Source organism: Typopeltis vanoorti, chromosome 20 (assembly GCF_054136105.1).
Source record: "Typopeltis vanoorti isolate ZY-2024b chromosome 20, IOZ_Tvanoo_1.0, whole genome shotgun sequence".
Taxonomy (NCBI): Eukaryota; Metazoa; Arthropoda; class Arachnida; order Uropygi; family Thelyphonidae; genus Typopeltis; species Typopeltis vanoorti.
Window position 1 is genome coordinate 103,357,877 of NC_143568.1, and position 26,805 is coordinate 103,384,681.

Here is a 26,805-nt window from a genome sequence, read left to right on the forward strand (position 1 = left end):
TATTTGTTCCTGATTTCATAGATTCAGATCAATTTATATTCATTCTATTCCCTCAGCCGTACGGCTGGTGGGGGATAGCTATATACTACCATACTAGGGAAATGATTATGAGCAAGGTAGTTTCCCGTTGCCTTCCTTGCCGTACTATATCCTATGACTGTAGCCTGTGTGTTCACGGGGCCGGTTTGCCTGCTTGCGGGATGAAAAACCGCAGATAAACTGGTGGAAAAAACCCTGCCGTCCACGCCCAAGACCAACTAACTTGGGGCTAAGGAAGATCCTTAAGCTCCTCACGTCACCAACGGGAATCGAACTTAGGACACTCCTTCCCGACGCATATGGTTGCGAAGCGTACAGCCACTAGGCTAACCGCGCGGACTTCAATTTATATATATACATATATTTATTTACATATACACTAATTGAAAAGAAGTCAACGGTGATGAACATCCCCCCGCAATGTGCAATTTGCATCTTGCCATGTGACGCGTCATGTGTTTGTAGCCGATATAAATTAGAGGATTTTAGTTACCATTTTGCGCTGACTTGGGAGCAAGTCAGCGCAAAATGGCTGCGAGAAGGGAAATGAATGAGTTTCAAAGATACATTGTGATAGGATGCCATGTTGCAGGCCAGTCTGTTCTGCAAATTGTTGACAAATTGGGGCATCCCAGGTCAACAATCAGTGATACCATATTGAGATGGAAGCACATGGAGTCAACTGCAAATGCTACCCTCAGTGGATGACCTACCACACTCACAACATGAAGGGGAAAAAGAAATAAGCTGATGTACGAATTGGTCACCAACACGCAAAATCACGTGCTTTATACGTAAAATGTTCCGACTGTTATACAGGCAAAATAGTTACCACTTTAAAAACTACAACGATCATAAAAGAAAAGTTAATTTTCAGACGTGTAATAATAAACAACTCATCCCACAAGATGGATTGATTACCCTATTATCGAAATGGATTCTCCTTCTTCCGACATGCGCAGAAGTGTCGAAGGGTCTCGTATCTGTGGGCGTTCAGTATGGTCATGTATTTCCTGGTCTGACCTCAGACCACGGTTTGTGGTGCTACGAACATTGAACTCCGAGAGGTATCTGAACATTCTGGACAATGCAATGCTTTCCTACTTTATGGCTTTATTACAAAACTGACAATTGTCTCTTTCAGCAAGACAATGCATGTCAGTAGGCTTATGCTGTAACTGCGTGGTTTGTGGACATGAACTTCAACACACTTAACTGGCCTCCACAGAGCCCTGATCTCAACCCTATTGAACACCCGTGGAATAAACTGGAGCGTTGGGTGAGATCAAGGGACAATGCCTACAGGAAGAATGGTCCAAAATTCCCACTGATCCCTATCGTACACTTGTGGAAAGTATGCCCCGTGGGATTGCTGGGTCATCGCAAGAATGAGGTCCTACATCTTATTATGGTGGCCGCCATAGCTGTTTATTCCTCCCACTATGGTGTAAACTTACATCACAGCGTGAAGAACAATGCCCGTGCATATATTCTTACCGAGCAGTGTATATATGTGATGAAGGGTGCTGTAATTTTTTAATGAATTCTGCTTGGAGGTTGGCATAAATCTTATCTGTTTGTATTCTGTTGCTAATGATTTTTGTATATTGTTGAGAGGAGACTGATAGGGCGGTAATTTTTAATATTTTCTGTCTCCCTTTTTAAAAATTATAATAAGGATAACGTATTTCCCGCTCTTTGGTATTCTCTTCTATCTTAGGCAATGCTGCATAAATTTTACTTAAGACGGTCGTGACTGGTACACCCCCTGCTTTCTGTTGTTAAGTCGTTTTTGTTTTATATTGGTTGAAGTCTTGGGAATCATCATATAATTTGGCATAGAAGGATTTTATTCTATTCTTCTTATGATCTGTTCTTTGTGTTTATTTAGTACTTCATTGTCATCTTTAAGGGTTGTTAATTTATTTTGTCCTCTGGCCAACTCTCTTCTCACTCCTTTTATACTCAGAATGTTTTTTCTACTGTAAATCTAATTCTTCTTGTTCTGAAGTTTCTCATTTCTCGTGTCATGCTTTCTCCTCTTGTTTTACATAAGCTTCGAGAATTATATTCTACTTCTCATGTCTAGATCTCTTTTCATTTCTTCTTTTTTCTGACAGTTGTTATCCAAGTCGTCATTGAAATCATATTATAAAACTTTTTTTTTTCAGATTTAGTAAATTGATAGGAAGCCCGTTTACGTTTGATCAGTTCGGTGTTTCCCATCTATTGTTGAAGACAATTTTTGATCTCACTAATCTTTGGTCCCTACCAGTATTGAAACTATTTATTACATCTGTGTCTTGAACAATACAATTTCTGTTGGTTAAAATATCTATTTCATTAAACACCTCTTCTTGTCTATTTACAATTCTTCCTTTTTCAAGAAAGTATTCATTATGTCGAAACCTCTCCTTTCAGCAAATTCTATCAATCTTTCTCTATTTTCATCCCCAGTCCATATTTTCCAGTTGCTGCCAGATGTGCATCTCTTACACTTACTTTACCATTGGAGTCTTCCATCAAGAATGTATCATTGCTATTTCCAGATTTACAACACTTAAATGCAGATCTTTGTCATGTTCAAATAACTTATTTGTCTTAAAGTGAAAATCTGGTCCTGACAACTCCTGTAATTCTGAACCTAGCTTGTTCTTATTCAAGTTTTCCTTCCACAATCCTTCTTTGCCCTTTCTCAAGTATACGTGCATAAATCTTACCAGGAACATTCTGTAATTATTACCTTTTTTTTGTCTTGTTATGAGAGCTCTACTACAATCATCTAACTTTCAACCCACTGACCAGGCCTTGGAATTAGGCAATCAGCCACTGCAAGACTTCCATGTTTGAGCATTTGTGGTCAGATATTTACTCCAGCTGCCTTTCCACATTTTAGTTTTTCGATAGCTTTCCTCCCCTCCTCAAATATTTTGGATTTTTGTTTTCATATCATCGTTACTATATCTGATTCCTTTTTACTGCACTTTTTTCCTCCGTTTCTAAGCTTTATCAATTGCTCTAAATATTTTGCCAACTTCCGATATTTATCTTCTATATATAATTACCAGTCTTACCATAACTTTTGTTTAGCTACTTTTACACATAGTTTAATTCTCCGTGTTCCTTCAGGGCTCCTGCAGACTTACCGGGAGCTTTCAATGCGACTTCTATTTCAGAACTAACTTTTTAACTTCTTCAGCCTACCATGGATTTCTGATTTTTCTATCCTTGGAGGACATTTTACTACATGCCTCCCTCTCCAAATCAATGTTTTTCGCATTTTGCCTCTAAAAGGATGGTCCTTGTTTTCAAACTTTTTCACTAACAACGTTCATATACGAAGTTGTATGCTGAAAAGTTGTGATAATCACCAGGAAGGAACTGAGGTAGAACCACGTAACTTACACGTAATTCTACAAATTCCCCACGAAGTGTTATTCGCTTGTTACAACGCTTCTGCATCATTTGCAATCCTCTGAGAACAAAGGGTTTCCCTTGTTGCACAAATTGGTCTATTTTTGTTCTAGGTGTTTATCACAACTTTTCAAACCCTCTCCCCCTATTTAGACCTCATCTTTTTTTTTTTTTTTTATCTTCTTTAACATCAGTTGTGTATTTTCAGAAGCATAATATTTATCTTATGACATCTTATTTATAATATCATAATTCTGTTTAAATATTATTAAATTAGTTTTATGATAATCCAGCTAACACAAGGTTTTAAACATGCGTTTGCTAAGATTTAGATAATCCGGCCTTCCTGCTCTACAGACTAAGCATGTAACAATTTTAAGCTTCATGCCACCAGCAAACAGGATCGTGATCTGATGTAGGGCGATGAAATATATTCAAAAACATCCAATAGGGTTAGAAGTGTCAGATTGGAGAATGGGTTCGCTATCCATTTGCCCAAGCAGAGCGAAGTAAACAGCGTAGGACCGATAATTTCAAGTGAAGTTCATGTTTTATCACGAGAGGGATAAAAATCCACATTTTTATCCCTCTCAGTATTCATTGAAATATAAACTTCAATACTGAATTTTGTCTTTCCCAAATAACCTGGAAAAACGCTGTTGTGATGATTCATTTTTTTATTTTATTAGTCGATTTTCTAATTTTTATCTTATGTCCCTCTGTCTTAATGTCATTGTAAACTGACACAGGACAATCAAATGTAAAATAATTTTTATCAGCAAACGTTCCTCGCAGAAATTGTCCAGTCCGTCCGTCCTTGACTAACATTTAGTTTTTAGCTCTGTAAACGAAGCGCGTGTCCATTTATTTTTATTGTCTACTCAGTTTATTCTGAGTGTTCCTCTTTTTCAGGTCGCTGGGATAATAGACTTGCATTATAATCCTTAATAGACTTGCATCAGATCTGCTAACATGGCCAAACCAAATGCGTTATTTCCTTGGAATCTTTGTCATGATATTCTCTCTTGGATTGGGTGAAAGAATTAATTCTATCTCACTTCTCTGTTTGTAACATGATCAGTGTATCGTATTCAGGAGTTCTCCAAAGCGACTCATTTCAAATGCGAAGAATTCTTTTTCATTTTCGTTTAAAAGTGTCACTTCCATAGAAGAGTTCAGAAGTAACAAGTGGGTCACTAAGCCTTAATCTAGTTACCGCTTTTAGGTTTTAGTCCGCTATTTTTACGTTTGCACCTTTTGTTCTAATATCCTGTCTAAATCTTATATCCTTATTAAAGATACCAGGTATTGAAACTGATAAACTTCTGAATGTGTATCCTCGAGTGGGATTTTTTTTCTGTTTCTGCCACAACACTTCGTTCATAGTCAGAAGCACAGATATTTGTCATTGTTTTGATTTTGGGCCACGTATTGTTAAGTCATAATTCTTTTAAGAGTAGAAACTAACTTGGCGATTGCTTGAAGATCTTATTTGTTTTCTGCTAGGGGATCCTAGCAGAAAACAAATAAGATCTTCAAGCCAATTCTCCAGGGCTTCGTTTACAACGTATTCGAGGAAGCTAAATAATACTGGTGATAGTTTGCATACTCTTCTGAAAAGGGTGTGCTAAAAAATACTATTTTGCTGTAGAATTTTCCAGAGGGTATCCATGCCAAATAGAATCGAAGGCGCTCTGTAGATCAATAAATTATGGTACGTTACTTTGTTCTGTGTTTTTCTCCTGGAGTAAATACACTGCTTGGAAAGAAGTCAACGGACACCATAGTGTGAGGAACAAACAACCTTAATAAGATGTAGGCTCTCCTTTTGCTGCGATGACTGCAGCAATCCTACGGGGGATACGCTTGTGGAAAGCATACTTGCCACAAGCGGATGATAGCGATCAATGGGAATTTGGGATAATTCTTCCTGTAGGCATGAAGTCCTCGAATATTGTTGGGCAGATGTCCCTTGACCTCATCCAATGCTCCAGTTCATCCCACAGATGTCAAGTGTGCTGACGTTCATGTCCACAAACCACGAAGGTGCTTCAGCAGCAGCAACCTTATGACACATTACTTTGTTCTGTGTTTTTCTTTGGTGTCCTGCTGGAAGTGACAATGGTCAGTTCCGTAGAAATGCCACAAAATAGGAAGCATGCCTTGTCCAGAATTTTCAAATACCTCTCTGAGTTCATTGTTCGTGGCACCACAAACAAAGGTCCGAGGCCAAATCAAGAAACACAGGACCATACCATCACACTACCACCTCCGAATTTCATAGTTAGGGTTGCGCACTCTGGTAAGAGACGTTCACCAGGCATCCACACACCCTTTCATCTGCTCAGTAGAGGGTGTAGCGTGATTAACACAGCTTTGTATGTTGGTTCGGGTAATATGGAGTTTGTATATTGCGGTCTTATCATGGAAGAATCCCATGTTCGGAGCCTTGGTTCTTAATAGCAGTTTTTTTATATTGTTTTTCGTAGGCACCCTACGGTCACGTTCAGTGAATGAGATGAGTCGTCTACTGCGAGTAGCATTTGCAATTGACTCCTGCTCTTCCATCTCAGTATGGTATCACTGATTGTTGACCTGGAATGGCCTAATTTGTGAACAGTTTGCCGAACAGATAGGCTTGCTACATGTCATCGTATCACAACGCCTCTTTCAAACTCCATCAGTTCCCTTCTCGCAGCCATTTCACAGTTGCACTGACTTGGAAGCATCACATTCCTCTAATTTATAGCGGCCACAAACTCGTGACTCGTTATACTTTGTCACGATGCTCCTGGTCCATGCGGATGTTCGTTGACTTCTTTCCAAGCAGTGTATATCGTATATTGTACTCCTGTTCTTATTAAATCTAGCCTGAAGTGATTAGATTCCATTTTTGTTTCAGTTCGTAGAGTAAGGTGTTTGAAAATATTTTGCCTGCAGGGAATAAGGCTGTTTATCTTAAAGTTATCGCATTTTTTGGATGAGAATAACTGCGTGCGATACCTGTAGGCAAAACTTACTAACAATAAGTTCTCTCCCCTACTCTTTGTTTAGCGGCTGATGAACTATTATGAATTCCTTTTAATTTTTATTGATTTCGAGCTACCATTATATTTGAATATTTTATTTTGAATATTTATACCATCTTTTCATTTTTTCCCATCCTCAATCATCCAGCTCTTATGAGCCAAAGACTTTTTCAATTTAATTATTCGGTATGTTATTCTTTTGAAGACTAATTTCTGTTCATGGATATCCACTTGTTTTTTGCAACTTCGTCTCCTTCTTAATCATCCTCTTGAGATCATTGTACTGTGTTGTTCCGTAAAGTTAAACAGTTGTTTTCTTGTGGATCTAAGTCCTAATTTCAGGATTGGTGTTGATATGACTGAGTATGATTATTTTTAGTATCGGCACCTGAGAAGGATCTCGTTTTTGCTGAGTTTATGTACATTAAGTTTTATGGGTATGTAAATCGGTCAGGTTCTGAGTAGCTCTCCATAAAAGGAGATCCATTTTGTTATCATGAGATCATTCTGGGGAGCAAATTCTATTACTTTCATAACCCTATCATTTGTTCTCCTAGTCCAAATTTCCAAGCAAAGTGCATCGTCGATAAACACTGTGTCCTATTATGAAGATGTCGACCCTCCGAGTAAAACCCATTTTAAGCGTTTGGTGTACTAGGCAATGGTTAGTTTTTTGAAATTTAAGCGGGGTCGTTTTTATAACGAAGCAGACCAACAAGTGCTTTTATATATTTAGATTCTTGAAGTTGATGTTAATCTCTTGCACGATTCTGTTTTCTGTGGAGGTGTGTGACAAGAGCAAAATTGCATCCCCCAGCACATTTCCCAAATATTGGTACGCATCTGTTTATTATATTCGTTTGGTCCGCTTAATCTGTAGGCATACGCTAACATTCTGAATACACGTATTTTTTTCTGAAATTTGATGTTTTCGATTCTTTGGATTTGTTTTAGACTAAACACCTCGCAGGAACAAAAATATTTCGAGGTGATTCTAAAGTAATGGCTTTGCTTGAGTAGATGAAATTTAGCATTGCAGGGTCACCATTGAACTTTGTCGTTTCAGCATTCTGATGACGAAATTATGCTGATGTGTTGCGATACAAAAATGCTATTACACAAAGTGGACGTTTATGATTGGTCTTTGATTTATGATTGATCATTTTTTTGGTATTTTTATTTTATACGTTCATGTGTGAAGATTTGATGATTTCTGAAGTTCCCTTCTGAAGAAAATTGCTAACTGAAAGTTAAAAGCGTCACATGTAGCGGCCAATCAATATTGCAGCTCCCCCCCCATGTAAATATTGCCTGTAATTCAGCATAGCGATACGTGAGCGTCTCACTTGTAAAATATGTTTTTTTCCTCCTTCTATCTACGCAATATAAACTGCCAAGCAGACGGCATCATAGTGTAGCTTGCAGTGTTTGTTTTTCTGCTTGTTGCTTCGGGGAAGGGAAGTGGGTTGGGGAATTTGAAAAAGCGCTTTGCTTCTCGAGGTAGCATTTGAATATAAGGAAGCCCAGAAGACAGAATTAGATGTTAGAGACTGTTGTAATTGCATCCTTCATGAAAAACTTATCGTAGCCATCTGGAGACAAGTTATTTGCGTCGGATTGCAGACTCTGTTTGTATTGTTCGGAAATAAATCCCGCCCTCGGCTGCATAATTTCCAGTGTGGTGAAGGAAAAGGTGTCGGTGCCGGAACACCTCTTTGGGAGGGAAACAGTCTCTTGCTTTGAGGTTCAGCCAGGCGAAACACAAGGAGAGAAAATCCAAGATTGTAGCAGTCACCCGCTACAAAAACCACCTCCACTTTGGGTCTGCCACCCCTAAACAATTCTACCGCTTTCTTTGTGGCGAATTCAAACCGCCAGAGGACAGCGCAACAGACGGCACTCTTTCTGGACCACCAGCGGAGAAAAGAAAACAGGAAAAATAAAATATTTTCTCCAAACTCCTTTCGCGTTCTAATACTGGATATCTTTATTGATTTCTTTTAGGGTGACGAAAAATTAATCCTTCTTTTGGTATGCCATCTGAGAATGGTTCTATTTAATGCATTATTTGGCGTGGATCAGTACAATGCCCCCCCCCCCCCTCTCCTCCTATCTCTCGAGGCCATAATATTGACTGTTAAGGGGTAACGAACTCTTTTACCTGATGGAGGTTTTCAGGCCTCTTTCATTTAAGGCTGCGTTGATTTTTCTCCAAAGCCTACGCTGATTTTCGAAATCGACCAACAATCCTAACCACGCAAGTGCGTTGCACTTCATCCTTCAGCATCTTGAGAATGATTTCATAATCTGTTTCCATTGCCTTGATTACAGTTGCTAAATCTCCTCCTAATTTTCAACGCTGGCTGTATTACCCATATCCATGACTTGACTGGTCTGATGCTTTTATTTTACTGGCCGATTTGTTTAAACTTGGCATTGGTTGTTCAAAGACGCATGCTTTTGAATGAAAAAAAAAAATCATTAAATTACAAATTAGTAATTTTGTTAAAACGCTAAATAAGTAGAACAAATGAAAATATAATGCAATAGTGATGCAGCGAGTAGTTAGAACAATACAAATGGTGATAACAGTAGTAAAAAGTAATACTACATATGTGGTAAAAATATCCTACAATTATGGTTCAAGTGGTAATAGAAGTTGATAGTTTAAAGAAAATACTTGGGAATAATGAACAGAAAACGGAAGGAAACAGACTAGAAGGAACTGTACAATGGGTTTAACCCAGGGCCGTAGCCATACTGGTTACTATAAAAATACAAATGAAGGCGATACAGTCAGTATAAAATTAGACTGTATCTATGGGGGTATACACATTACCTACAGCATATAATTGAGACATATAACATTTAGAGTAATTTCCTACAATACACCATCTGTCCAAAAAGAAACCGAACTTTTCGAAAATAGAAGAAACTAGTGGCGCCACCTGTTGTATCTTTTTGTTGTCGAAAGCGGCAACCTTCATTAGTGTTGTGTCAACTGTTTATGACATTTGTTTCATTAGAAGCCGAGTTATAGTGCCAAGAGGGACAATGTGTTTTGACGAACGGTCGGAAAATGAGTTTCAAAAAGAGAGCTGCGATTGACTTTTGTGTTAAACTTGGTAAAAGTTTTACCGAAACGCATCAAATGCTTCAAAAAGCATACGGTGATGAATGCTTATCCCATACTCAAGTTTACGAGTGGGTTTAAGCGATTTCAAATGGTCGTGAGACACTTGAGGACGACGGAAAGCCGGGCCGTCCAAAAACTGGACTGAGCGAAGTTAACATCCAAAAAGTGCGCGATTTCATCAAAGAAAACCCGAAATCGTCCGTGAGATTGATTGAAGATAAATTAGGGATTCCAAAATCAACTGTGCATAACATTTTGACCGAGAGTTTGGGCCTTCGTAAATTGAATTCGCGATTTGTTCCCCACAAGTTGACCGACGACTAACGTCGACGGTGTATGCATTTAAAATAAAAGTCAACATTATTTAGTCCCATGCGATAGTCTCTCAATCTTTTCCTAAAAGTATATTCTGATCTTAGACTTTATTTCGTTAAGCAGTTTATTGTGTAAATGCTAAGTACTCAAAAGATTTGGGGAAAATATTTCTTTGGCTTGGGAACTACCAGCAAATTCCGGTCACAACTCAAACCATAAGTCTGCATTATACTACGAAGTTCTTTCTTAGAAGTTTGTATTTTATTTAAAAATAAAAAAATAAAAATGTATTTTATTGATCCTATTTGCACAATACAATGATAATGTATTATTACCTTGAATTTAATTTTTACACAATCCTTAAGGTTTCATCAGAAGAATTAGCTACATGACAGGCAAAGCATTTTTGGATTTGATAACGTTTCTCAAATTACAATAAAACTATTACTTGATTGCTTTCAATACGGAATAGTCGTTGATAACTATGATTGCAATTCAACTTCTTTTTTTTTTTTTTTCTTAGCTCCTCAAGTGAGCTTGCTATATTTGTATTTTCTTGCACGCTTGTCAGGAAAGTTTATTGATGATGAATAAAGAATGCAGAAATTTCTGCAACTTGTAAAAAAAAAAAAAAAAGAAAAGATGAACACGCATTGAAATTTGTATTTTTCTAATGATTTCATGGCACCACAAGAATTGAGGTTCGGCGAATGGGATTGGCATTTGGATTACTTACTTTATCAAGTTTGATATGCTGATTTTAAAGATGACCAAAAGAAAGCATTTCATAAAATTAGGAATAAAATAAATTGAAGAAAATGACAATCTTTGAAACAAAGCCCCTGACATTCATAGCTTCCGAAAAATTTGGTGTGCGTTCTCTTTCATTTCAGAATCATGTTTAGGGTGGTGAATCAAGAAACTCCCTAACAACGTCTGCTTATTTTTGCCTTTTATTGTATTTTCTTCCTTCAGCACTGATCTAGATTTTCCCTCTAAGTTGTCCCTTAAATCCAAGTCCCTTACGGATTTGTCCAATTTTTTAGTCCAATTCGGGAGGGAGAAAACGCTATTTTCATGTGACCCAGATTGCTGCTCCAGATGCATACAGAGGACTGTCAACTCTCGACAAATGAATCATTCCTCTTCTTGTATGAAGAAGCCGAAGATTTCTCTTTTAAAATGACCTGAATTTGGAAAGAAATAAATGTAGAACACCTTTTTAGATGAGTCGATGAACGACCTTCATTGTTTTTGTGACTAGTTTGAGCACCAGTATTGAACTGTCGCCGAAATACACTAGTCAACATTCCTGTGGTAGAAATTAACTCTCGAGACTTCTGGACATTTTGAACATCATTCCTAGACACGAGAGGGTGCAAAACCTATGATAATGATGTAAGTGATTAGGAACAAAGAGGGAACTTGTTGATGTATTTCTTGAATAGCTGGAGATCGTAGTCATTGGAAACAACGGTATGAATATGACTGTTCCAAAGATGAGATGGAAGGAAAACGAGGTGTTGGAGTTGAAACTGAATTGTCCATGGATGTTGATATCAGCTGCTCATGTTTTTACAGGCTAAGAAGGAAAGCAGAGGATAGTGGTGCATTCTCCATTACAGAGAGAGAAGCGCGAGCATCTCTCCCTCTCGCAAGCATTCTAAGAGAGGCTTTTGGCTCTCCATCCCAAATGTTGGCCAATTTGGGATTGATCAAGTATGAGAAGTAATGGCTGCAGCCGAAAAGTACACTTTTTAGGAGGACATTATGGATGTGTTGTTTGTGTAGGTAAGGTTGGAGGTATAAGTCAGCTCAAGAAGAGAAAACGGATCGGCATTGGAGATTATCAAAAGTAATGGGATTGAGTTAAGACAGGACTGAGTTTTGGTAGTACTAAAATTCGCAGGGTTGTCTGAATCACTTGTATTAAGTTGTTGCTGGTGTTATAGCCTTCCATGTTTTGCAAACAGCCATCTTCTGCATAGCTTTTCGGATCACACTGCAGTATCAGAATAATAAGCAACAGACCTCTTGTTAGCGTGCATCCATCTCCTCAGTTGTTCTCACGGGCTGTCAACTAAGTGGATGCCCACGGTTATCCTCCAAGTTCAACTCCAAGGTATTCATAATACTCGTTTAGAGCTTCATTTTTCCTGACTCATATATTACAGGTCCAACAGAATATGCCTGGAACTGTGTAGACAAGGTATTGATGATATCAACGAAGAACACAAAGCAAAACGGACACCTCCTAGCCATGTTCGACAACTAGCACAACGTCGCGAACGTACTAAATACTCCCATAATAACAAAAAATAAAATAGTGTAACAATTTTTTTCAATATATACTGTACATCAGTCTATGATGTGTTGGAAAGAATTTGTGTTAAAAAAAATCAAAGCCTTTTCAGCCCTACCTATAAATGATTGGATCCCACGGAACTACATCTGTGTATTTTTTTACTAGGTTGACCAGTGTCGATTGCACTTCTTGAAGTGAAAATAATGATTTTTTTTTTAAATCTCCTTATACATATTATGTAGAACACAACAGAATAGTTCAAGATAACGAAACTTGAAATTGTGAGTTTTTGTTAATGTCTTACACACTTTTAAGTCGAGTATGTGGGTGAACTAAACCTTCGTTTTTTCCACTTTAGGTGTGGTTCCAAAACCGGCGTTCTAAAGAGAGAAGGATGAAGCAGTTGAGCACACTGGGAGCTCGCCGACATTTTTTCCGCAATCCCCGCCGAGCCATGCGACCCTTACGGCCGGGAATGTCACCAGATGGCCTTGACGACAGTCCAGAAATGGTGACGGGACCCAATTCTGGTTTCGCCTACTTCTCCGGTAAGTATATGTTTAAATCACTTCCCTCGGTTAATGAGCAAGTTCGACATTGTGATGATTTTAATCGTCGATTGTGTGGCGACCGTGGTTCAGGCTTGCTAACCGTGCGATGGCATTTGCTTTGCCCATAAAGGATCTTTGTTCGAATCCCATTACCACAGAAATGAAATACTATTTGATCATCATTTGGCAAACGGCTTAAATGGCGGCATTTTTACGCGAGTATTTGCCAACATCTTCATAGCAACGTCGTTTCTCAATCGGCTGCATCAAAAATTTAATTTCGTTCAATTTTTGACGTATTTTCTGCAAAGCAGCCGTTAGCGCCGTGCTTTTCCAGAGTTCAATTATGAGGGAGAGAGCACAGTCCGTTTTTTTTTCTCTTCGGCGCACCACTCCGTGGCCTACTCCATCATCCGTTTGCCCGTGTTGTGGTTTTCCCGCCACCAAAACGGGGATATTTAGCGACGGAAGTTGCGCGATCAAGTCTGCACGCGATCGGGCGTTTAGCGCGGAGTCCACGTGCTCTGTTGACACGGCAGATGGCAGGCGGGCCGAATGGACGGATACTCGGAAGTGAGGGCAACAATGGTAAAAGCGTATAACAGATGAAGTGTCCGCCGTAAAACAGACGGACCGCCGAAAAACTTGATTAAATTTATTATTTGGAGAATTACTTCTGTGTGGGAAAACACGGGCGTAATTAGAAACGGGCTGCTTTGGGAAATTATAGAACGTTTTAATGGGGCAAGATTTTCATGTGGAATTCGCATTAAAATCTCGCCGACGACCACGTACACTTTAAACGATTTCGCAGCGCGGGAATTCTGTCATTTATCACATCGAGCCTAATTTGGAAATAACAGGGAAAAATCTTCAAATTAACCCTCCGAGTATTTTCCCTTAAAACGCCGAGTTTGAGGCGCTTTTGCATCTGCGTGTTCGGGCAATTATGCCGTGATGTGCTTCCATCAAGCTAAATCTTTGTCAGTGCGCCTGCAATCAGAAAATTCTTCCACAACTTTGCTCCATCGTTACTGTTGATTTTTTTCTCCCCTTTCCAGAAAGAACAGAAGAAAAAAAATCACTTTTCATATAAAGAAATGTTAGTTTGTGTTTCGAATCGAAGTACAAATTCTCATTAAGTGGAGCCGTTTCACTGAGTCGCTGGTACGGACATCATCTCGCGAAAGAAGCCTCCTCCCTCCGTAGCGACTGGAAAACACTTCGACTGCCAAGACCAGACCCCTCGCATTTCAGGACGCTTTTTTGTCCGACAATGTGCTACGCATTCGTCTATCCATGGAATGATTCATATAGCTCTTAAGAACCACCTTAATAACCAGAGGATCCGATTGAGTAGCTGCTTGCAAGCAGCTAGAACAAGACCACGATTACGTACGTGGATCCATTGGAAAGTATAACAACATGAAATAAATTCTGGACCTCACAAATCAGATGTAAAATACAGCCATAAATGATTGAAGTTAAAAAGGGAAAAATCACATAGAAAGAATGCGGGAAAACAGATGGGGAAAGAATGAAAAGAGAATACTGAAGGGAAATGACCAAGGAGAACATGGCGGGTCTCGAAAACAAAGCACCACAAACAACGATGATTAATAAGCGAAAGAAGGCATCCTTGCAGCTGTCAAGGACGTGTAAGCTTTACATTGAAGAAATGGCAACTGCTTGAAAGCGAAAAGATTTCAACTCATTGCCTCAAGGATAATGGAATGTCTGCGAAAGAAGTTGGTTACTGAAAAGCACAAGTGCTAAGGCTGGTTAGAACGTTTTCACAGCTGTACGAAAGAAACAAAATATTTACCGTAATGAATAATGAGCAGTGTTTGTGTGCCTTAAGGCCCACGGATTGCCATTCGTGGCCATGGTAGGAAAAACGCCTTCCGTATGAGGATGTCAAGTTTTTCCAACCAACGAAAATCGTCGAAACCAACTAAGCTACGGAAACTCTGGTCGTAGTTATTGCGCCAGACTTATTTAAGTAAATGGTGTTCGTAAAGAAATTCAGAACTCGAAAACACAAACTAATTTTTTCGTTCAACACAAGTCGAGGACGAAGCTACTAAGACCGGTGGAGTGTGTCTTCGGCTGGCTTAACCTGAGATGTTAGGAGGATGAGACCGCAGCTCTGTATAAACTCAGCTACGCTAGCTCATCTTCAGTTCAAAAGAACTAATGCAAAGTTTTTTTTTTTTTTCGCATCGTAGACTGGATTCTAACCCGTTTCAACCAAAAGGCTTCTTCGTTTTGCCAGGATTTTCCTCTCCCGAGAAACAGAAAAATCAACAGTGCACTCAGCAGACAAAATACAGACGATGCCTCTGTTTGGACAATCTTACAACAGATTAAGAATATCCCTTCGTTGGGTCCCCCATCTGGATTGGAGAATTTACTATTTTGCACACATAGGCTGAAGTTAATGTGTAATAGTCCATATACAGAGTCCATCATCAATTGCATTTATTCGTTTTTGTTTAACCAATCAGGAAGAATGTCAGTGGTGGCATGCTCCTCGCACTTGGGCTTTTTTCATTATATATATTAATTTTAATGATGGCTAAATTAGTGAGTTTGTCGAGCCATGCCTTGACCCAGGAATCGGTAAATTTTTTTCCACTTTTTTGTGGGGTTGGGGTGTGTGTGTGGGGGGGGTTTGATCAGACCACGTTTCACTATGACTCCATACGTTCATGCTGTTCGCTGTAACAATGAGTCAGCAGTGATTTCTCCCCCACCCCCAACACAAAATTTAAGAAATTAAACCATGGCTCCGACTTGCTTTTTTCTTCCTATTATAAGTTGATTTTCCCTCACACGTTTTAGGTTCCATTGATTTTTTTTTTCTTTTTTCCCTACTCCGTTATCCCCAGAGCGCGAGATTCTTCCACTCCCATGGATCAACGCGTGTCCTCAACGATTAATTTTAAGTAGCAAACGAACGGTCGCTTGATTTCACATTAGACATTTGAGAGGTATTCGGACGTGTTTTGAAAATCTTTCGCTTTACAGCGATCCACTTCTTTCTTTTCGGAAACAACCTTAAGAAAATCTTCCTCGGCCGTTATTGCTGTTACTACTCCATCTCTTTTATCACAGGTCGCATACAAACAGACGCACTAATTTCATCTCGGATTTAAACACCTTTTGCTAGCACAAAAGGCAGCAAACGAACCCTTACGACTAAATGCGACTGTTTGTTAGACCGTAATTTCAAAACGTGGCAAATACTGCTCACCTTTTCCGACCACCAATAAATTAGTTCGATTTCAAAGATTCCCCCCCACCCCCCGTCGAGTTTGGTTAGACTTTCCCACCCAGTCATTCTGTTGCAAGAATAACAACAGATCGCGAGGCCAGCAGATTCTGTCGGTAGCAACAATGACCAGCGGATTACCAACAGTTCTATAGTTAGTTTAGGCTTAGCTATCTTCTATCCCACGAGGGAGAGGTCGCCATTGTCGGCTGACTCCAACACTGACAGCGTCTGGCGGTGGCCTTACGGTTAAACAGGCCTCGTCAATGGGCGAGTTACCCGATAGCGATCTGTGCACGGTTTTTCTAAGCTTCGCGGACACTGGGCAGATTAACCCTGTCCTAAGCCCTCCCTCGGATCGATTTCCGATGCTCCGAATGAGGACTTAAACCTCGATGCTGGCCGTCTGTCTCCGTTCCCGCCGAGTCATTCTACCGCGAGTGCGGGTTCTCTCTGCCGCCTAAAACCTCGATCGCGGCAGCTGATACGGCATCGATCTAAGCCCTCCCCGACTGCAGATAGTGGCTAACAAGGCGTTCGTTCTCACCCCTGTTTCTTCCAGCTTTCTTTTCTTTATCAACCAAAAAAGATTTTTTTTTTCGAGTTCTCCAGACGGATATGAAAGTCAGCGAGTGGCTGGGATGTGGTCGGATGGTGCACCGCCTTACGTTCAAGTTCCTCTCTCAACCTTAATATAAAAGCTATCGATAATAATAATAAAAAATCTGTCTACATTTTTCTACAAGCACTTCTGGTTAAGTCGATGTTTTCTCAATTTGTGGGTTTTGATCCCAGTCGGTGTTCAAAAAAACCGACTAAATGAAACAAATACGTTCTTTTTCTTTTTAACCAGAAAGCCTCCTCCTTAAGACGGCTTTGTTTAAGTTTTTCTACAGGAAAAACGTTCAGCTGTTTCGCATCAAGGAAATTCTCAAGTCCCTTTCACTTCCCGACATTACTTTAAAATTTCTTTGACAGGTGGAGTCCCTTCCTGATGCCAACTTAATTTCACCCTAATTAAAATGATGCGATACCTTAATTTTGTCGTCTGACATTTGCATTCGGTGCTACCGTAATTAAAACACATTTTTCCACCTTCGACAAACGTAGAAGGATTTTCCTGTACAGCAATTACTTGACAAACAGTGGCGGTGAATCGTTTGGCACTTCATTGTGTGTGTGTGTTCAGCAACGTATGGAGAGCCTCTTCGCATTATGGTTGTAATAGTGGACATATTTTAATGAGCAATATAAACATATTTCACTTTCTCAAGAGATGAAGTCAAAGACGAGTCTAAGATAGATGCAGCCTGTGAAACGAATCACTTTTCTGGTTCCTTATTGTTTCTGTCATCATCTCAGATAAATCGGGTCGGGGGGGGTCCACTGTTGGACTCGATATTCCTTCCTAACCGCATCATCAAGTTTATTTTCACTTGAGAAGCACCTAACGGTGGTGTCATCCTCTGTGCGACACCAATACGAAGTCCCTGGGTCCGATAGAAATTCACGATGACAGCAACAAAATCTAGGTGTGTTTTTTAGTATTTATATGGATTCACTCAAATCATTTTAGAAAAGCGGGTGTCTTCTTGTTTTCCACACATACTTAAACAAGTGTTGTAGTCGACGACAAATCGATTCTTGTGACTGTTCAGTTCCTCTAAGCAGTATCATGATGAAGCCAGTTATGTATTTCGGGTTTAAATATTAACTCGCCCATAATTGTGCTATCTAATTCAGGAATTAATTTGATTTGTCGCAAAATGAACTAAAATTATGCTGAGGTGCCATTCGATCAAAGGTCAAGTTGTCTGGCTTGCGAGTCACTTTAGAACAGCGCGGCATCTTTGTGTTGGACAGATGGTGACATTATTAAGCTGTTTAACTCTGTCATTGATGAACAAAGTAAAAGGGGGACGATGTCTACCGTACGATCACGTGATATCTATCATCTGTATCTCATTCCTGCACAAGACATCGAATACATTATATAGTCGTTTGCATTTTTTTTTTTTTTTTTTTGCATAGATCGATGGATTATAATGGCAACTATAGTTAACGTTGCTTTTATTACTAATTAAAATCCGAAAACTAATCAAGCCTTTGTGTATCTCCTTTGAGTTGCAAGATCCGCACAACCTTGACACAAATTCTGTATCATACTCATCACTCGATTAGCTTCTTCAAGATTCCGCCTTCCCAATTGGTGTGGCTGCTGTTGAGAGGCCCTCGGCATGGCGGGACAGCTCAACCACCGCGAACACCTTTAACTGCTAAAAATGGACTCAATTGGAGAACTGCAGGTGTCTTTTGTTGCTCGCAAACTGACCACCGCGGTTTCTGCTTTCACAGCTACTTGAAACGTAGTCGACATTGTAAAGGATAGACTGCTTGTGGAGCTTATATTTGGATAAAATAAGCAGGGGAGAAGGGCTTGCTCTGACACCAGAGAGGGTAAAGGATGAATGTCGACCTCCTAGTGAAATGATATACTTAACAAAAAATAGTGCTTCAGGGACTGCCAATTAGTTTCAATATTTCTTATTTTAATCCTAGTTTGATTCAGATTTTTTTTTCTAATTCGTGGGGGCAGGATTTGGGTTTAACTAAGAATTTTATGAAAACTATATAAATTGATTTAAAATTATATATAAAAAGGTATTATAATTCCGGCAATTCGATTCAAGAAATTGGCTTTTTATGTTCAGTGCTTGTTTAGCCCTTCGCCTCAGTACTGAACTAAAACAAAGAATTTATTTTGTTACAAAATCGAACTAGAAAAGGAAATTTATGAACTAATATTTCAAGGTAGTGGCACAAAAACAAAGCAGTTTAATGTTTTATTTATTTTTTATCTTTGGACTTGAAACCAAGCAGTTTTTACCTTTAGCGAATATAGAAACGTAACAGTGGAAAAGACACCGCAGTGGAGAAAGTAATATATTAAAAAAAAATAAATAAATAAATAAAATAAAAAAAGGGGCTGAAGATGCTTATCCTCATCCGCGAGCTGTTATTTAGAAGTAGAAATCATAGGGTGGCAACAGTTCTCACGGCCTGCACGTGGTTGCTCGTCAGAGTTCTCCTCCCGCGGTAAACTGGCAACAAGAAGATTACGGGGTGTTCAAGATTTGTTTGCGTGCGGAGGGACGCCAGTGTTTCTTATGCAGCGGATTATAATGAAGTGTATTCGCCGCAAAATATGTAAACTCGGCATTTCTTTTGTTTGTCGTCAGATTCTTTTAACGTTGGCTCAACTCCATCTACTGATTTTTTTTTTTATTCCAAAGTTTCTTAAAAACATTTCCTTGGAAAGTGAATTACCATAGCAACAGTTATACGAAACTGTTTTTTTCTTGCTTCGCTGTTAATTTTTTTTTTTTTTTTTTAAATTGGCCATCTCTTCAGGAGGGAAAAGGTTTAAATCTAAAACTCGCTATTTCTCCCTCTTAGTATTTTCTTGGAAAGGATTCACAAACGAATTATGATTTTGATAATCCTACCAAAGGTTATAAACCAGATTAATACCATGGCGAGTTAAAAACTAAATAATGCTGGAACCCAGCCATGGATCCTTTCTAAGCCACTTCCACAACATCCAATCTCTCAATCCGTTAAGTTCAATTGCATATTAAGATATTTTGCAGCTGCATGTGCCAAAGTATCCATTAAAATCGCGTGCCTTTCCTCTTCCCCCTCTGTCGAGAAAAGATTAGGGGAGCTATATAAAAGGTCTTGAAGACCAGGCTTCTGGGAATAAAAAGAAACAAAGTAGATGATCACAATAGCTCTCAACGAATGCATTTTTGTGGAATATATTTCTCGATGACCGTTGAAAATTTGGAATGATAGCAAAGCCGCGTAGGCTACGAGGTCAGTGTAATTACGCCTTCTTCTAGATGTTTGTGAAATGAAAATCTGAATTTACGTCAGAAAAACTGTTGATGAGAAGAATTCTATACGGCAAAACATTGCAAATTTTTATTTTGGTTGTTACTGGGTGTTTTTTTTTTTTTTTTTTTTGTGTGATTTTTGTGTTTTACAAAGAAAAAGACAGTCAACTGGCAAAGCAGACCCCGACGTCGTCCATTAGTTTTTCAACTCCGGCTATGAAAGCTCATGAGAAATACCAATATATACGCGTGTGTAGAGAGTTCACTAATACATCGCTGGTTTAGTTCTTAAAAGTGCAGTCCGTAAGTTGGCCACACCACGTGACAAGTGTCGAACGAAGACACCTTGAGTATTTATGGCGCAGCATATTAACGAAAAAAAGTTGTCTGGTATATCGGCTTTCTTTTCCTAAGTAGAGATGGAACTTTATGCAATAGCACAACTACAAACACACTGAACAGAGAACTACACTTCTACCCACCACCATTAAACCAAAGAAGGAAACAAACTGATCACAGAGCTTATTTTGGTGTATTCTGGAGCTCCTATCCCCCCCCCCCCCCCACACACACACGTATAAGAAAGCGTGGATAGAACAGAATGATTCCAGATACTCAGAATATATTTTTAACACGAGTTAATAGCTAAAGCTTCGGAAATGATGGTATTTAGACTGTGCCTCTGGCAATACAACATCCAACTACGAGATTATTACAAATTAAGAGGGTTTTAAGCTGCTTCGAGTGTAATATGCCGAGACTTTTGTGTTTTTAACGAGCAATACTTTCATCCGCAACCACATGGTCTCCACAGTTAAATTTCTATCTTGTTCGTTCTCTAAAATGCTCAAGCTTCAATTATCCCCTGTAAACATCCTCGCACTGCCTCCCCCCCCCCCCCCAGCGAAGTGAATCAAACAGTGGATGTGGATCAAGTTTCTCCACTTCGATGACAGGAATTAATTGCCACTTGCGATGTGAATGTTTTCTAAGATCTAAAACTGATTTATGAACACATAACTTGAAGCATTCCAGCGAGATCCATCATTTTAAAAACATTCAGTTCTGGAAACGAATCTGTTTTTATGCATTCAGGACAGAAAGATACTTAAAAGTAATAAAAAAAAAAAATGGCTACTCCGGGTCACTTGGCTACCAGAGGTCGCTTTGAAAATAGCTGAGGCAATAACCTCTTCTTTATCTCTCTCATTTCCATATTTTTGTTGTTGGGGGGGGGGATCTCATCCTTCTTTCCCCGTAAGTGAGAGCCAAGCCGTTAAGCATTGTGGGAGGAGGGGGGGGGGAGAAAGTTATATAAATACCGTTAATGTCAGAAGCCTCTACGGGAGGATATAGTTTATAGACCGCGCACACACAGGCACGGAAATGTTCTCGCAGACATCGTAAAACAAGTCTTAGTAGCTGCGTAAGATGGAGGACGAAGTGGCAAGTGCTGGTGGTGGGTTCCAGGAATTAAGAATATCGTATAATTTAAGCTTTCAACACGCCTTCTTCTCGGATGTCGTAAGAACGAACGTGAAAAATTAAACGACCTTTTCGGGGCTCCTTTTAATCCAAAGAGGCGTTTTCTGTACTCCCGTGTGCCACTTAAAGTTTGGAACATCTCGTGATTTATGTGCGCGCGGATGTAGACACCTCCAACCCTCCTCCGAAATATGCCGCTACTCATTTGCTTGATTGACGGCTCCAGATATTCGGTGTCATCGCCTGACATCGTTTTCTCTTCCTGATCGGTGAATAACGACGCCATTTTCGCCGCAAAATATGTTTCCGACGTGGTCTTGTGGTGCCCAAGTCGGGATCTTGAACACACACAACAAAAAAACGAATTTCTCTGTTGGATTGCACTGCCATAAGCGCTTTGATGACGTTCTGTTTACGATTATCATTTTCAGCACTCAAGCAAACCAGACGAAATCACTTTGGCATTCCATCAGGTAGGAAGTGTGCAATCTGAATGTTTTGCCCTCAGCCTGGTGTTAAAACCGCTGCCATATTAATACGAAGTTTCTTTTAAGGTTAGAATCAACATAAATGTTAAAACAAGGTCTTCATTTCAAATTCTGTCTTCCGCTGTAACGAACCGGGTCGTCGTCACTGGTGGTTCTTTCAAACTGCGTCCCATCTATCATAGAAGCGAGATTGCTTATATCGTTTTGCTTTTTGTGTGTGTGAAGGGGTCTAAAGCGCCTTGAAATTTCCATGTTTGGTCTGTAGAAAAGGATTTTTCGTTTACCTAACTTTTAGTCCACCCACACTACTAAATGTGCTCCCGGGTTCAGCGCGAAATCGTCATAAAAACTTCGCAAATCAAGTTCCAAATCTAAGCGAAACCAAATAACCCTCTCATCCAAATATCAATCACATGTTCGAATAAAAAAAGGAAAGCGGCCATGTTCTTAATGGAATCTTCGATACTTCAGTGTTTCGTTGAAGAAAAACTAATTTTTGCATCGACGTTGTCGCCACTGTGTTGGTCTAGTAAGCACAAAAGTTCAATCGGTGCTAAGTTACTAACTAAAATCGTTGTCACGCCATTCCAGCTTTAATGATTTCTCTATCCTCACTTGCTTCGTCTCTGATTTGTACTTCTTCAGCGCCTCGGACAATTCGGAGGGTCATAACTTGGAAAGCCTTCCCAGAATACCTCGGGCGCTGCGCTTGTCCTGTTCTACTGTAATAGGCCGTAACAATTAGCTCCGTACAAGCCTCGGTTCATGTGTTTATCGAGCTGTGAAATATTTTACGAGGCAGTGCTCAATGATCTCCCGTGTCAGCCCACCCACGGGCCCGAGTGGAAAAACAAGGGATCACGACCATCACCCACCACTTTCCTCGTTCGACAGTAGCAGACCCCTTTGCGGAAAATTACAGGAAGCGATCCAGACTTGGTCATTTGCGATGGCGTGATTAAGATGCGTTGTGTGGCGGCGGCCATTGTCGACTCCGTGCTCGCTCGTGGTCAGGTGCGAACAAAGCTCTGTGACATGCCTCTCCGTGTGTCGTCTGTGTGTCTCTGAGTCCGTGTGCTCGGCGCACGCGCGTCGGTTTACGGTCAGCATCCCGCCCTCCGGCACACACACACGGTCGTTTGACAGCTCCCGATGCCGGACACCCCGCTGCTTCGCTTTCTGGCACCGACATCTACCAGCAACGCCACCTCTCCGCGTCCTGTCTTCGCACATTCTCGCCGGTGACAAGACCGAGGAAATTGCCCGTTTTTGTGATTCACTGCAACCTTTTCTCCGCTGGTCCGGATCCGTAACTGCAGTTAAATTCGCGTATCGCCTCTTGCATGTCAGCATCGCGACTGCACTGGCGATTTTAATGACTGCAAAACGCTCCTAATTAAGGAAGTGGAGGGTGAACCATCGAGTTCGTTCGTGGCTTAATAATACACAAGTCCGATGCCGCACTAGGGCCCTCTTTATTCTGCTGCCAGGCGCTCTCAGTATTACTTGCGGAAATCCACTTCCGTTTTTTTTTGTCGATCTTTGCTCTTGTTTCAACTCAACACACCTTTTAACTTCTAAGGTTGGCCGACGAGCAATAAGCCACCCGTTTAGTCGTTGGACTAATTAAATGGCAAATTAGTGTTACATTAATTGAAAGTACCTTCGAGTGACTTCGCCTCCGTAATGTATTCGCCTTGCCCACCAACCCAGTGTCCTCTCATTTCCTGCGACCAATCGCATCGTGGCCCGATATCCACCTGTAGTCGCAATTACCCAACTGTAGACATTCCGCAGCACCTGCAGGGGCAAGAGGTGAGCCAGGTTGTGCTCGGTGCAATCGTCAGAAATAAACGATCTGAGTCACCTCCTTTCCCTCGTAGCGGTTGATGGTGTCTCTTCCCAAGCCATTCCATGGCCTGCAGTCGCCCATTGATGGAGGCCGAGCCAGGTCTAGTGACAATGATAGATGATCTGCTCTGTGCATGCCACAACCACTTAGCCCCGCCCGGGTCTAGCCAACTGCAGTCACGACACTTCTCATCGTTATCTGGGTGTGCGTGTGTCTTTTTCGCTCTCTTCGACATTAAAATGTGCATCGGTGTCTCCTACTTGAGGGTACGAAGAAAGGAAAGAAACACACTTAAAAAAAATTTTGAAAAGAAGAAAAAAAAACTGTTTATAGAGGACTCCTCGCTGCATCCTCATGCAGACCTTTTAAGCAAAATATATATAAAAAATGAAAGGCTTTTTTTCATTTTTTTTTATTAAAAAATAATCACGTGGAGACAGTGTAAACACTAACTGCATTATATACGTCAGGCACCACAAGAAATGCTTCCTCCAGAGGATGTTTACTTTTGACTGCAAGCAAGCCGACTTAGTCTTAAAATACAGAAATGCAAACGCGGGAGAGGGGAAGGAGCACGCGATAGAAAATAAGAACACATCGGGAGATCCACTCGTCTTTGAGTTTAACTTGTAAGGGATGAACGTACTTCGTAAAAGAATACTAAAAACGAAAAGCTCACAAACATCCACGCAAGCTGGTTGGTCTCTTTGAAGAAAGTATAATCTCCGAAAAAATGCTAAAACATTCAAACAGTATATTTGTAAGAATACCAGCTGCGGGCGCATAGCTCTCCCAACTATGTAGTTTTATTTCGAATCAAAATGTCGTGGCTTAAGTTGGACTCTAAAGCATTCAGGTATTAACGAGCAGCTTACTACTGAGCTACTAAAAGCCCACTGGAAACACTACGCAATGTCAGTCTCCGGCATCGAACGAAACTGTTTCTCCTACCTGGTCAGTTCCATCACAGCTACAAAAGCCATCTTTTTTTCCCTATTGAATATTATACAATAATTTTAAATTGCGTTCTCAGAAGAACCCCTCCCCCTTCCTTTCTTAACACCTGCATGATCCTAGTGTTTTAAATTAGGACCACGTCACCTCCATGCTATCTTAAAAACTTGCAGAGTTAGGTTCTGCCAGTTGACAATAGATCGGGACTACACCCAGCGCTGTTGGCGATGAATAAATATAGCAAAAAAATCTTCATGAATAGAAGAACGGAGTGCCAAAGGTAACTGAACCAAATGCAATTCTACTAAGGGCGACATGAGCTGTTAAGAGGATCAAGACATGGATAAAGAAAACCTGAGCTGATGGTGGAAACAAGAAAACCATCCCCGATAACGTGTCGATTTTGACAGATCCCGTAAGATATCTGCCGTGGAAATATTGTCGTCAGAGCAGTGTTTTGGCCATTCATTATCGCCAATGATAATGGATGCATGAGAGAAATCTTAAGATGGCAGCGAGTCTGCTTGGATAGCATAGAATACCGCCTTTTTCTTTCCGACTACCCCTGAGGGGGAAATATTGAACTAATAGCATGCATGTAATAGCCTTCTGTGAGACCGCCTGCGCTTGGCTATTTGTCACAAAAGGCGTGGTCTACTGTCTCGCTGTCATGTGCTGATGACTTTGCCACAGGTTGTTCTTTAGGTCATGGCCACTGTTAGATGACCCTCGTGGCGTTATTGCTTTCAAGTAACCAGTCTTAAAGAAAACAGAAAAAAGGGCTCGTTCTATCAGGGAAGGCGAGAGAAAGAAGTCCTGGTTTGTCATCAGAAACAAGGCGACCCTCAATAGGGTTTAATTAATACTGAAAAGCTGAAGCGTACACTTAATAAATAGCTTCACTTTCTCATTGCAATAGTGCTTATAATTCAGCACATTGATGGCTTTTGTGGACACCAAGCAAGCCTTCCAATTGAATGTTTTTCCCAAATTAAAAATGCGTAGCGTATTCAAGCCAATTAGGGGTGTCTCTAAGACTGCTGTGTTGGTGTCACTGCCTGCCGACGTCATCAGCGATCGCCGTGCCCTTGGGGTAATTCCTACTCTATAAAAATCTGTCTCTCCACCCACACGGATGGCACCGGAAGCACTAATTTACCCGCCATTCTCCGTGTTGTTTTTGACGACTGAAGGGTGGGGGAGGATGGATATTGACGAGTGCATCGCGTTGAAGATTGTGCGTGTAAGCGGAACCATTACTCGCCAGGAAACGCTGCGATGCCTCGTTTAATTTCTCGCTCGAACAGCTCCGATCCCACATTCGAGGTTTGCCGAAAGAGCGAGGTGGTGTCCAGGGACCGAACGAGTGAGGTCATGGAAAGGGGGGGGGGAATCTTTTAGGTTTTTGTTCAAATGATTCTAAGATGCCCAACCGTCGGACGACGGATATACATTCGTTTGTGTGGGATGGGATTAATTATTTCTAAAATTACAACTGTTTATGTTAATATTCGGTATTCCCTCAGAACCAATTTCTTAAGCGCTGTTTATTCTTCTTTCAGATTCGAGTAGCCCTGGGGATTTTGCTTACGGAGCCCAAACAGGATTCTATGAATATTTTCAGGGGCATTCACCTGACAGTATCGCCTATCCAGGGACAATCCCTTTAGTCCAAAATCCGCCCCCTCCTCCAAGCATGGAACAAGCCATTCCTCCAGGGTTACCGCCAGGTATGTATCAGCCATTTTACCCAGCCCGACTCTAATTGCAGGTTTTGCACAGATTTAGTGAGGACATGGATCTGCAGTTGGTTTAGACTTCCAGCTCGCTATCCAATAATAAATATCCTAAAGACTGATGATGCAAGGCAAATAAGTGTACTCGCAGTTTGGAAGGTACGTAAAATCTATTTAAACAGAAAACTATGCCTAAAATTGTGTAATTAAACATGGGGAGACTATTGAAGGTTGTAATTGAATTGTGGGTCATTTATCTCCTGTTATAGAATATCGATTTGTTGCATTCTACTTGTCACTAAATGGGATCTTTTAGTTTTCTACGGGAGTC

General features: G+C 40.4%; 1 protein-coding gene and 1 long non-coding RNA gene across 2 annotated transcripts in view; one reads left to right on the plus strand and one right to left on the minus strand.

Moving 5' to 3' along the window:
- LOC150095735 (uncharacterized) overlaps positions 1-26,805 on the minus strand; it is a 207,848-nt gene that overhangs the window by 146,533 nt on the left and 34,510 nt on the right. The gene's annotated exons all lie outside the window — the stretch shown is intronic.
- LOC150095736 (LIM/homeobox protein Lhx1-like) overlaps positions 1-26,805 on the plus strand; it is a 115,290-nt gene that overhangs the window by 72,991 nt on the left and 15,494 nt on the right. The window contains exons 4-5 of the mRNA XM_090410614.1: positions 12,597-12,786; positions 26,301-26,468. Coding sequence (XP_090266740.1) covers positions 12,597-12,786; positions 26,301-26,468 — 358 coding nt within the window. The remainder of the gene's footprint in view (positions 1-12,596; positions 12,787-26,300; positions 26,469-26,805) is intronic.